Source organism: Octopus bimaculoides, chromosome 7 (assembly GCF_001194135.2).
Source record: "Octopus bimaculoides isolate UCB-OBI-ISO-001 chromosome 7, ASM119413v2, whole genome shotgun sequence".
Classification (NCBI taxonomy): domain Eukaryota; kingdom Metazoa; phylum Mollusca; class Cephalopoda; order Octopoda; family Octopodidae; genus Octopus; species Octopus bimaculoides.
The window spans coordinates 41,959,836-41,972,887 of NC_068987.1; the positions used below are offsets into that span (position 1 = coordinate 41,959,836).

A 13,052-nucleotide genomic window follows, 5' to 3' on the forward strand; every position below is an offset into this window, starting at 1 on the left:
CAAATCGTCCAACCCATGCTAGCATGGAAAGCGGACGTTAAACGATGATGATGATGATGTGTGTATATATATATATATATAAATAAAAGTAAATGTTAGAGGTAATACTTGATAACTGTAAGCACCTGTGTATGACAGATCGTGGCCGGGGTGAAAGGATAAATTGGAAACATAAAAATAAAAACAAAACACAAAGGATTCTGCGGTACACGTGTTTCAAGCTTTATATTTGTTGCATCATTATTGGTATATAATTGATAGTATAAAGCTATCTTCAGCCGCAAATATATTCTTTCCCAAGAATTATATCACAAAGAGGAAATTAAAGGAGGGAGAAACATGAGAGATAAAAGGTGAGAGTCCACTTGGTATTGTCCATTGTAATATACCTCGTAGAATCTTTAATTTGAAATATTTACATAAAAGTTCATCGGTACTCCAAAATCTACGAGGTATATTACAATGGACAATACCCAGACTTTCAAGTCAGCAATCCGACTGACTTTTTTACCACTGCAGATATAAAAAGAGGCAATGATGATCGATTACATCGATATTTTTGTGAATCTCTGAAGAGGCCTAGCGAATCATGCATGTACCCCCATTACATCATTTTCATCTGCTAATTACTCCGGCACACAGGAGCTATAGGGATAGAATGGGGCATGCCAACGCTAGGCTGAAACAGCTGTAAGTTTCTGTATATTCTCCAATTGCTAAATGTACTTTATATTTATTACCTTAATTGTTAATATGGCATGGTATGTCATAAGCATCTGTATATTGTGGTTTTTGTCATTTTAGTTACAAAATAAACAAATTAATTCAATGGAATACAGCATATTCTCCTTCATTGTCTTATTGCTATATAAATTTAGGGTAAAATAACCCCCTTTTACCCGCACCCACTTATTACACTTGGTATAACACTAGTGTAGCAATAATTGGGTACCCTCCTAGCAGTATATTGGATAGATACTATCCCTTAGTGGGTTGAATTCTCAACCCCTAACTCTCTTGCATTATATACATATACACATAGAAAATACTTGCCTAAGGTGCCTTGCAGTAGGCCCGAATCTTTGACCACATAGTTGGGAAGCACGCTTCTTAACCAGACAGCCATGCAAGCACCTATTAAATATTTATTTAATAATAATTCTTCTTTATCTTTCAGAGTTTTGGTTCTAAGTCAGGGAAAACTTCTGAGAAAGTAACAATATCAAATTGTGGAGAACTTTGTTGCTGAACCAAAATTTGGGTAAAATAACCCAAATGAATGAGGGAACACACTGGCTGCTCTGAATTTTCATTTTCTAAAATTGTGTTTATTTATATATAAATAAATAAAAGAAAAAGGTGTTTTGAATCTCTTTAATGGAGGAAACTTAAAATGGCACATTAAGAGTGTATTCTATCAACATTTTGTTTTTTTATCATTGTTCAGGATGAATGAGCTGTACAACATTTTACATTTGCTGAACTCAATTCATGGGAGAAACTGATGTACCCAGTGTCCTGGCCAGCAGATGTAAACACATTTCTTCAACAAGATAGAGTGTACTAGTTGTCTTTTATGTTAATGGCACTGGCTACAACTACAATTTCTCTTAGCTTTGATATGTCTTCTGAAGCACAGCAACTGAAGATCATATTGCACCACCTTGTCCCACGTCATTGTGTTTGCATCTTCCACAGTTTCCTCCAGTTCGAGGTTGGCATTTCTTTATGCAGCTGTCTCATCCATATGCATTACATGACCACACCCGTAGTCTTTTCTCTTACACACCACATCTTATACACAATTTCTCTCTTAAGATAACACACTGTCATATGTGCACAATGACATTGCACATATTGTTTCATTTCTTTGCGTGTCCTCTGCAATTACAGCCCATGTTTCACTACCACATAACATGGCTGTTTGCTCACAGGCATCATACAATCTACCTTTAACTCTTAGGGAGAGGCCCTTTCTTACCAACTGAACTTTGCCTAGCCCATTCTTATTCTAGAAGCCTTGCTCTCAGAGCACACACCACCATTGGTGACTTGGTCATCTAGGTAATAGAAGCTGTCTACTACTTCTAAGGTTCCCCCTCGATATTTGACGAAGACTACTTTCTTTGTTAACCTTCATCTGATACTGCTGCACCTGTTATGTGTCTCTAGCTTGCACTGGGTACACATTAAGAAATGTCTACCTGTCTTTTCTACATACTGAACAGGGCATCCCGCTGAAGGGATTTCTGATTTGTCTGGTTTCTTACCAAGACTATGGTCTTTGCTAAATTAACTTTAAGGCCCTTTGATTCCGGACCTTGCTTCCACACCTGAAATTTCTGGTAGTGATTCAGCTTTAAGAACAAGGTCATCAGCAAACAGGAGCTCCCAAGGGCAGCTGGTCTTAGGTTCCTCTGTTATGGCCTGGAGGACTCTCATGAACAAGAGGGGGCTCCAAACTGATCCTTGGTGAACTATCTGTACACTAAATTCATTGCCATAACATCCCTGTACACAGCTTCCACACTGATCACTAGATAAGGGAGCGGGGTACCTTGTCAACAAAAGCCAAGTAGAGAAGTTTATTTTTGGTTAAGTACTTCTAAAAATAAAAAAAGGCTGAGCTTTTGGTATGTTTGCTGTGAAAGTTAGAATTGGCAACATTGACCTAGAAAAAAATTAAACATGAGCCCAAAGAAATGCTAAATAGATATGGAAGTATCTGAGGAAAGCTTAAAGTAAAAGAGAAAAGGGGAAGCAAACAAACTTTGAGTTGTTGCTTCAGACTGCAACAAAGTGTTTATGCCTGTAAAATGCAGACTTCTACCAATGTATGGTAGAAGTTACTGAAAAAAATAAGGTAAGTACAAGCTATTGGACATGTAATAACAACCTGCATAAAAAGTAGAGCTTGGCAGTTAAGGTATTTGGTTGGTTGGAGAATGTCACAAGTCAAAAAGCTCAACAAATATTTCAACGTCTGATCCCTGCTGTATGAAATCAATAATTTAACAAGATATAAGGTGACCTTCTTAGTGGTGGTGCAAAAACAAAAAGCACATAGTACAGCCTACAAAGTGTCATATTACTCTCACTTGTTATTTTTTTAATAACAAAACAACAATTAAAGAAATTATTAAAATCTAGAATTATATTTATTTTACAAATATTTCATCAGTAATAGTTTACAGAGCAGTAAAGCAGAAATATTTCTTATGGCAGGGAAATATACAAATGACACTTGAATGGATTGAGAAAGGATTGGTTAGGTGTCACTAGTTCTTTCGTCGAAGACTTCGACCTCGAACCCCAGGGGTTCGAGAAGGTCCCCGGGATCTTCCTACGTGACCTCTTGCTATTGGACTTCGGGTTGGATGGCCACGCATTATAGCACCTCTGCCTCTTGTAGCACAGCGTACACCCCGTGTACTATATATCATACTACCACGAGAAGTGGATGTAGCTGAAGCTGGGCTGGGGTTAGTGCTAGGGGTAGGTGTGGGGTTAGATGCCCAAACAAATTCTTCACGTCCTTTTCCTGATGATAAACCAGCACTTGTACTTGGTGTAGAAATTGTACTGGATGAGGTTGGATTCTGTTGAAGTGGTGTAGCAGGTACTTGGTGTTGCTGACTTGCTCCAGGAGACTGGTCCCACACAATTGGTTGAATTTTACTTTTGCGCAAACCTTTAAAAAAAAAAGTTTAACATAAATTAGGTTGTTATTTTCAAGACTATACAAGTTCTTACATTTAATTTCTCCTTAACATTTCCATTTATTATTGGTTAAATATGAACAGCCATGATTTCTTCATTCCACTCCTGACAACTAGCTGTTTTAATTCCAGTTCCTTCCTTACTAGACATATTGACATAAATCATAACACAGTATTAAGCAACATCAGCATGATTACTTAACTTATGGATTTCATTAACATCGATTTAGTCTTGAAAAATAATATTGGAGTTATGTACCACAAATGTTCTAGCAAGTCACACTAAACTGATTATGATGCTTATGTGTAGACATCATCTGACTTGCCAATGATAGCACAGAGGTACAACAGCTTCTATTAATGGCTATTCTAACAGTTGCATAGCATACAGATGACAAATTTTAACAAGATAGGATGGTATTCATCCTTATTATAAAAAGAACTCATTGCATAAAACTATAATGTTTCATACCAATAACATTGATGGCTAGGGACCAATAAGCTTTGAAACAGATTGTGGCGGTGTTAGAGATGCTCAATGGAATCTTGGAGGCCTAGGTTAGGTCACAAAATTTCATAAACCTCATATAAGCAGTGAGGAGTTAATTTTCCCTGAAGTTTCCGAAGTTCTTGCCAAATATAACCAACTCAATTTCACTAAGTAACAATGAAACTCAGAGGCAAATTAGCTGAAAATGTACACTTTTATAGCATTTTACAAACAACAAAGTTTACATTATGGCCTGATGAATTGATTCAGCTAAGAAATGAATCTTTGCTACTTGCTATATGTATTTCCCAAAAGCAAAACACTCAATCAAGAATTATTATTTGCAAGACAACGTGTAACTGATATAAGAGGAGAGTTTATATTTGCCTTCTCTGCATAGTTCTTTTAAAAGCAAAAAAGATCACTTTCAAAAATAGTTGTTTGGGCAACTGTATCAATGACCGGTTTGTCATAAAAATCTTTTAGTTTAAAAGAAAAACCCACAAACATACATATGTATCTAATGTTATTACTGTCTATTGTGGCATTCACCACCACAATTTAATTGCAAAAATGGCTCAGTGAATTAATTTTTTCAAGAAAGTTACGACAGCTGTGAACAAAATTGCATCTTAATGCAAAATTAATGAAGAGTATTTTCAAAAGTAACTGCTTTGTGCTTAAGTTCAATGGTTGATGGAAAGCTAACTTATTCGACATGTTCTTATGGAGTTTTTGAATATAAATAGTGTCTCAAGAGAACATGACATTGTCCGTCTGTTCAATATTATCTAGAATGTTTAAAAATGAATTTGAAATTACAATGGAATAACATTTATTTCAACATTAGTATTTAAGCACGACAGCGTCGCCTTACTGGCACGTGAAAAAACATTTGAGTGAGGTTGTTGCCAGTGCAGGTGGCAAGTAAAAAACACCATTTTGAGCGTGGCTGTTGCCAGTATTGCCTGACTGGCCCTTGTGCTGGTGACACATAAAAGCACCCACTACACTCTCAGAGTGGTTGGCATTAGGAAGGGTATCCAGCTGTAGAAACTCTGACAGATCAGATTGGAGCCTGGTGCAGCCATCTGGTTCGCTAGTCTTCAGTCAAATCATCCAACCCATGCTAGCATGGAAAGCGGACATTAAACGAACAAATAACTGTAGGGCAACATGAGTTTTATTAATTTGAAAAGTTATTAAAAAAAAGAAACTGAAAATATTAGGGATGAAATTTGGCAAAATTTTTTGTGATCACCTGGAGATGATCCTTAAAGATAGAGTGAAAAGAATTCGGTATCTTCTTTCACTGGATGTTCCAGATTGGGTAATTAATCCACTTTTAAATAAGATGATGATGGTCCTTTTTAGGAGAGCTTGTTTAATGATTTGAAATTATAAAATGTTTCAGATTGGTATTTTGTGTTATGGATATTTGTTTCAAACTACTTTCCCAACATCATATTTGGTAGAGAGAGGTTTTGGTGCTGCAATTTGCAAATTTTTAAACAAGATTTATAGTTTCCACTCACAAACATTGTACACTTGACATTAATACACCGATAACTCTCCACTAAGCTCATCCAACATGGTAATATTTACATGAATTTTATTAATTTTTATAAATCCTTTGAAAAGATTTTGGAATCGATGAAGGTGCAATAAGTTATGTCATTACAGTCAGAGGAATTTCACCAAGACAGTTCAGCTGTAAAAAAATTGTTTGCAAAATTTTTAATTGCTTAATCTTCAAACATTTTCAATTTATATACTGCACACAAGTATTAGTAGTTGTTTTGACTTTCCATATCATGTATATCAGTAGTCTTTTAATGTCAGGGTATGGCTAAACTTTATGGCAGCTGGTGTATACCAGCCTGTATGTTATCAAACTGATATTAGTTAAAGTTTAAAGGAAACAGCCCCACCCCCACCAAAACAAGAAAGAAAGAAAAAAAAAACCCAACAACAACAACCAATTCTCACCTTGAGGATCGGTACTGCTGCCACCGTCATCTTCAGAAGCTGATGGTAAACCTTGTTCACCAGATGTAGAAGCAGCCTGACCCTCACGGACAGTCCTGGAAGCTAAGTAAACAGAACACCTTATTTAACTGTACAGGTTGGTGAGAGAGTAATGGTGGTGGTAGTAATAGTTGTTACATACACTGGAATGAGGTGGGGAAGTGAAATGACTAGTAAGTAAACAAGACCAAATTGTACACAACAGTTTGATGCCTGAGAGAGATCTATTTCTTTTAAGGGTAGGAACAGCTAGATAAAGTTAATAGTGTGTTTGAATTTTTAAAATTCAAATGTTGACAAAAGAGTTTCAATGGAGAAAAACTTGGAATAGGACAAGACTAGGTAAGAGGAATTAAGAAACTGAAACAGAGATGATGGGATGAGATATTTGTTCAGTTGTTTGTATGTCTGTATGTGCGGGCTTGATAAATGTGTTATTGAGGTATTGTTTTACAGTTGGATACTCTTCCTTAAGTTAACCATTACTGACTTTTCAGGAATGGGTGGATGGTAATATTGATAGATACATATAGATGGATATAGGTAGAAAGACAGAAATTACCCATTTCTTCTGTAACTACATCTTCTTTTGGGGTGTCAGTTGATGAGGCAGAACTGTAAAATAAAATGACTGAATACAGGAACAATTTATTTTAGGATCAATATTAACTAATAACTATCACAAACATACTGAACTGGTTAAAATAAAGGGCCGAAGGAATATATGTACCAGTAATAAATATATCTAGTGACATGGTCTCAGGTTCAGTCCCACTGTGACACCTTGGGCAGGTATTTTCTGGATTTGGTAGGAAGTTGTTGTGGGTACATGTGTAAGTGCTTATGCCGCCTAACACATTTTACTGTGGCAATTTCAACTATCGTTACAGTTTCCTTTATAACATTGGCTGTTTATTTCTTGCAGTTGTCAACTTCAAGCAAAGAAGGAATTGAAGGCCTTAAGCACAGGTCCTCCCTTCAGAGCAAACCAATAAAGGAAAAAAAAAGCTAATTAATAAAGAGATAAATTTTTCTTGCATACCAGAGGAGCCTATATTGTGGAATTTGTTTTACCAAAAGGATTAACAGGCAGCATAATATGAAACCAAAATTAGCCTATAATTTCATTCACTTTTGCAAATTTTGGAGAAATATAAAAACAATTGTGACTGTGGCTGGAAGGGAACCTGTCAAATGTAATTCTTATTTTCTCACTTTGTTTTGAATTAATCATGCATTATCTTAGAGCTTTGAAGTTTTGATGATGTGATTGTTTATTTTTAAGTGTGACAGGCCAGATCTGGCTAGTTTGAACATAAAGCAAGTGGAATATTTTGGATGGATATGGTCGGTTTAAATGCTAAAGGGTTAAAGAAAGCTTACCAAATTATGTATTTAGTGCATCTGCACTAAATACATAATTTTAAACAAGTTGTCATTTAACAACAAATTGTTCTTCATTCAGTAAACCTACAATGAAAGGTGTCTTCACTTTTTGTATTCCTTAGACTATGCTATTCAGCATTTTCTTTTTTTTAAGACAGTAGAGGGTGAATTGAAGGAATTTAATTGTTGTTTCTTGTGAAGCAAATGATTATGTTACAAGCAGGCAACAATGGAACATTTGTGTGGAGGCAGTTTCCTTGATATGTTTATTTACAAGTTAGTCTTGATCTGCTGGACCTAGAAGTGTGGCATTGTGTGTTAGTAATAGAAGGGTGTGTATGTTATGTATAGTTGTTGGCACTCCGTCACTTACGACGTCGAGAGTTCCAGTTGATCCGATCAACGGAACAGCCTGCTCGTGAAATTAACGTGCAAGTGGCTGAGCACTCCACAGACACGTGTACCTTTAACGTAGTTCTCGGGGATATTCAGCGTGACACCCTGTGACAAGGCTGACCCTTTGAATTACAGGCACAAGAGAAACAGGAAGTAAGAGTGAGAGAAAGTTGTGGTGAAAGAGTACAGCAGGGTTCGCCACCATCCCCTGCCGGAGCCTCGTGGAGCCTTAGGTGTTTTCGCTCAATAAACACTTACAACGCCCGATCTGGGATTCGAAACCGCGATCCTATGACCACGAGTTCGCTGCCCTAACCACTGGGCCTCCACGTTATGTATAGTAAACATGAAGAAAATTGGACACATATGGAAGTGAAACAAAAATCTCTTCTTGACTTACCTGGTCCCCTCTTTTGCAGATGGTAGTTCCTTATTTGTACTGTCTCCTTGTAATAGCTGTTGGGGAGGGGTGGAGCTTACAGCAAAGTTACTGAAAACCACAGTTGCAGAGCCACCTTTGAAAAAATAACAGAAACACAGATAATGGTTTCAAATTTTGGTACAAGGCCAGTCATTTTTCTTAGCGGGTTGGGTTAGTCAATTACATTGACCTCGGAGCTCAACTGGTACTTATTTTATTAGCCTCAAAGGGATGAAAAGCAAAACTGACCTTGGCAGGAGTAACAACATTTCTGATTTAGGCACAAGGCCAACAGTTTTGAGGGGAAGAGGTTGATATTGAACCCAGTACTTGACTGGTACTTTTATCAACTCCCAGAGATAAGAAAGGCAACATTGTCCTCAGTGAGATTTGAACTGAGAACATAAAGGGCTGAAAGAAATGATGTAAAGCATATTTTCTAAAACCTTAACAATTCCACCAGTTTACTGCAATCATAATAATTATTATTTTTATCATAAACACAAGGCCCAAAACTCAGAGGGGGGAGTTGACACCATCTCCCCCAGTAATTTATCTTTCTGATTTAGGCCCAAGACCAACAAATTTGGGGTGAGTGGCAAGTCAACACTATCAACCCCAGTATCCAACACCCAAAAATGTCATGCGTACACAAACACAACTACACACACAGGTCCAGAATAATATAACATTTCAAAAAGATTTCACTCACCAGAAGTAGTCACTTGATGAGATGTGAAAGGTAAGTTACGGACTTGACCATCATCAAACTGCGAAAGGTCCATGCGAGTATCATCCATGCCCAAAGCTAAAATTTAGATATATCAAATATACCTGAATATATACTTTGATTTAGCATTTTATTGTGTTTATACATTTAAGTTGCATGTATTTGAAGTAGAAAGAAACATAGATTCATAAATGACCAAATTAAAAATGGCGACCTTCATGCTCTTCCACAGTAACTTTAACTGAATAAGTGAGGTGAAATGTTTACAACTGGCATTGAATTTGGTTTGTCAGTACCATGTTGCTACTGGCAGCTATCCATGAGCATACAGTACTACATACATGCATGTGGCCACCTACATATACACAAGGTGTTTTTTCAATCTATGTAGAGAGTAAAGAATAAAATGGAGAGAACTGTAAGGGTGAGGGACAGAAACAAACCAAACCAAACATAATGAAGAAAAAGGTAAACATAATAACTGATGTTAGTACCCAGTATTTTATGTGACTTTGAACTATTTAAAAATATTAAATGGATCATCACTATCCACCACTACGAACCACCACCATTGGTACACCAACAAGAATATAGCCCAGTGGTTGAATAAGAAGTTACAGTGTAATACCAAAAGTATTAATGTTATAAAATAGTTTTCAAATATGAACGGACAACTGTCATGAATCCAGTTAGTCGAGTCAGTAATATTTCTAACTTACCACAGCATCTCAGTCACTTTTATGGAATAATGCTCAACATTCAATAAGTTTGAGAATTAGCTGTCATAGAGACCTAACCATAAATATCATTCTTATTAACAACATTCATCTCACTACAACCAGATACAACAGTTTTTATTTCTAGTGCAACCTTTGCTGATAGAGACCATCATAACTTTCTATTCCACTAAAGTTGATTAGGATTACAACATGGTCATCAACAAGAAGCAACCTTTACTAACAAAATAAAGCACCAATCAAGGAATGTGCATAAACTACTTTACCTCCCTGTGATTCTAGCTCAGAGTGGCTGACTCCTTCTCCTGTTCCAAAGACAAAGCGTTGAGGCACTTGTGGATAGCTAAAGAGAGAGAAATTGTAAAATAAGCAAAGACCATTTTTAGCTTCAGATTTTAGAGTGTTTGATAAGACAGTTTAAGACAAGCTACGATCCTATATAGGATTTTACTATTGTCAAAACACCAGTTTATTTCTTTTCTGGACAAGTAATCTAAGCATATGTGTTACTATTATTTTTTATACTTTACTTTGATCGGTATATTTTATAATCACTTCCACATCCTATATATTTATACAAATCTCTTGTCAGATTTTTCTTACTTGGAACTGAATGAAAAAATGGATTTCAGTCAACATTTTAAACACCCATCCAATTTTTAAGAGATTCTGTTAAAGACCATTATTTGTAATGAAAAATCTTAGAAAAATATGTAGCATTATAGTTTTGGGATGAACAGAAGTTAATCAGAACACTTTTTCTCCACCTGTACCTCCCTCATTCCAATTTCTATTCTCTTGTTTTTACTTCTCTACTGTAGTCCTATTCAGTAAAAGGGGATATTAAGCTTGCAAGTGCACGGACATTAAATGATGATTTCCCAAATACCCATGCCAGCATAGAAAGCGGATATTAAATGATGATGATTTAATTGGTGTCAACATTAATGATGCATGTAAATCAGTCCATTAGAGAAAAAGAGATAGAGTAGCAACAGAAAGGAAGTAGAAATGTGAACAGACAGAGAGAGAGAGAGAGTGTCGATGGAAAGAGTGTTCTGGTTAAATCCTGTTTACTCTACAAGGGAGCATCTACAGACTTAGTGAGGGATATATGTGGTTGCACAACTGGCTAGAAATAGTAACCAAATCTTCAAATTGCATCCACTATTATTTTACAAAAAGGAAGAATAAATAGGATGTGGTTCTAGATGCCTGAAAATAAGTTAGGGTAGCCATGGTTAGAATTCCTTTGATCATACATCTGTTTGTTCAGGTCTGACCTACCGCCTTTTAGGATGATGTTAATTACATTGAATTTAATATTTTATTGATCTTTGGATGAAAAGCAAAATGAACACTGGTAGAATCTGAACTAAAAACATAAAAGGAATGTAATGAAAGAACACAAGACATTTCCTCTGATGTTCTGACAATTCTGTCGTCACTTGACTGAATTCATAAAAGTATCAAACATTAGGAAACCAATCCAATGACGCTGGTATGGAAAGAATGCAAAGGAAAAAAAACAACAATTTTTGTATATTTTCCTTTGTTTTATCCCATTATCATAAATGGCTACTGTGGAAGAAAATATTTTACAAAAGAGAGTTCTTCCAAGCCATTCATTCATTTTAGACATAGTAGCTGTCATAGATATATTTTAGACAACATTTTGTTGGACAAACAAATTCTTCAACAATAATTCTATAACCATTGCTGTATTTCTTGTATTCTCCATTTGGTTCTTGTATTTTCTGACTAAAAACAATCTTTGCTTCACTGAACTCTATCTAATCCACATCTAAACTTCTTCAAAGCCCTCACTTCACCACTGATAACCTTGTGACTGATTGTGCCAACATTTATGCAATAATTTTGAAGTTGGGCTTACCTTAAAGCTTCTGCAAAGCCATCACCACGACGAGGAACAAAAAGTGTTGGTGTGCTGGGAACAGTGCAGTCATCTCCTTCATCAAAAGGTCCAGGTGGTCCCTATTTAATAGTGATTAAATAGATTTTAGTGGTGGTCACATGATTATACCATTCAATGTCAAACACTGACTTCAATAACAATACAGACACATTAATGAAAGTGTTGATATTGTAATGAGCAGACATCCTTGAACCAGTGGAAGGTTGAAGACATAACAGCTGAGGGTGAGAATGGAAACAGATACACAAAGCTACAGTGACTTAGAAAGGATTTGACATCCAGAATTGCAAAGCAAAACTACTTTAAGCCTCCATTTTTGTCCTTCCTCTGCTGTGCTAAATAGAAACAGTAAGAGGCAATGAGAGATCCTCTACAAGACAATGAGGAAGGATCCTCTATGAGACAATGAGGAAAGATCTTTCATGTAAGACAGTTTATCAGCTAGACATAGCTAAATCTCCCATTCCATTTACCCCTTTAAATAAAAAAAAGACACATTAGGTAAAGGCTGACCCAAAATAATGATTAATAATGACTAACATTCCAATAAATCAGAGTTACTGGAGGACAAATCATTCTAATGGCTGAGAGATTAAGGTGTAGGATGCTTGGCCTCATGGTTAAAAATTCAAACCATACTACACTTGCCATATGGCTTGTCTTAGCCTGGCTAACACACAACTTTCCTTTCTAGGGCCTAAAAACTTAGGACCCCGCTCCATATATCTTTACTTGCTTCACTCATTAGACTATGGCCATGTTGGGGCACCACCTTGAAGAACTTCTAGTTGAATGAATTGACCCTATCCAATTGATTGCTTTTGCGGAAACACAAACACACTCAACATCAGTTGTCAAGTGATGTTGGAGGACAAACACAGACACAAAAATATACACACACATATCTATGACAGGCTTCTTTCAGTTTCTGTCTACCAAACCCACTCACAAGGCTTTCATCAGCTGAGGCTTATAATAGAAGACACTTTATCCAAGGTGCCATGTAATGGGACTAAACCCAGGTATATTTAACCCTTTCGTTACCAAACCGCCCAAAAAAAATTTTGGTTCATGTGACCCAGCCGCCCATAATCACCTATTCATATTTAAATGAGAATGTCCGAGCAAATCTCGTTAGTACATTCGTGAAAACACGTGATTATTTGTGTAAACAGTTCAGCTATAGTTTTGTATGACGATCAACGCGTT

At 36.3% G+C, this 13,052-nt stretch overlaps 2 protein-coding genes across 6 annotated transcripts in view; one reads left to right on the forward strand and one right to left on the reverse strand.

Moving 5' to 3' along the window:
• The window catches only part of LOC106884302 (peptidyl-prolyl cis-trans isomerase), a 54,263-nt gene extending 52,842 nt beyond the window's left edge, over positions 1 to 1,421 (forward strand). For both annotated transcript variants that reach the window (XM_052969551.1, XM_052969550.1), the window contains exon 11: positions 1,178 to 1,421. In XM_052969551.1, coding sequence (XP_052825511.1) covers positions 1,178 to 1,249 — 72 coding nt within the window. In that variant the 3' untranslated portion in view covers positions 1,250 to 1,421. The remainder of the gene's footprint in view (positions 1 to 1,177) is intronic.
• Positions 1,422 to 3,136: 1,715 nt separating this feature from the next.
• LOC106884301 (nucleoprotein TPR) overlaps positions 3,137 to 13,052 on the reverse strand; it is a 163,596-nt gene continuing 153,680 nt past the window's right edge. For 3 of the 4 annotated variants that reach the window (XM_014935610.2, XM_014935611.2, XM_014935608.2), the window contains 7 exons: positions 11,802 to 11,902; positions 10,174 to 10,250; positions 9,153 to 9,248; positions 8,420 to 8,534; positions 6,800 to 6,852; positions 6,199 to 6,300; positions 3,137 to 3,691 (listed from right to left, as the gene is read on the reverse strand). In XM_014935610.2, the coding sequence (XP_014791096.1) occupies positions 3,279 to 3,691; positions 6,199 to 6,300; positions 6,800 to 6,852; positions 8,420 to 8,534; positions 9,153 to 9,248; positions 10,174 to 10,250; positions 11,802 to 11,902 (957 nt within the window). In that variant the 3' untranslated portion in view covers positions 3,137 to 3,278. The remainder of the gene's footprint in view (positions 3,692 to 6,198; positions 6,301 to 6,799; positions 6,853 to 8,419; positions 8,535 to 9,152; positions 9,249 to 10,173; positions 10,251 to 11,801; positions 11,903 to 13,052) is intronic. The other variant, XM_014935612.2, reaches the window with a different exon arrangement.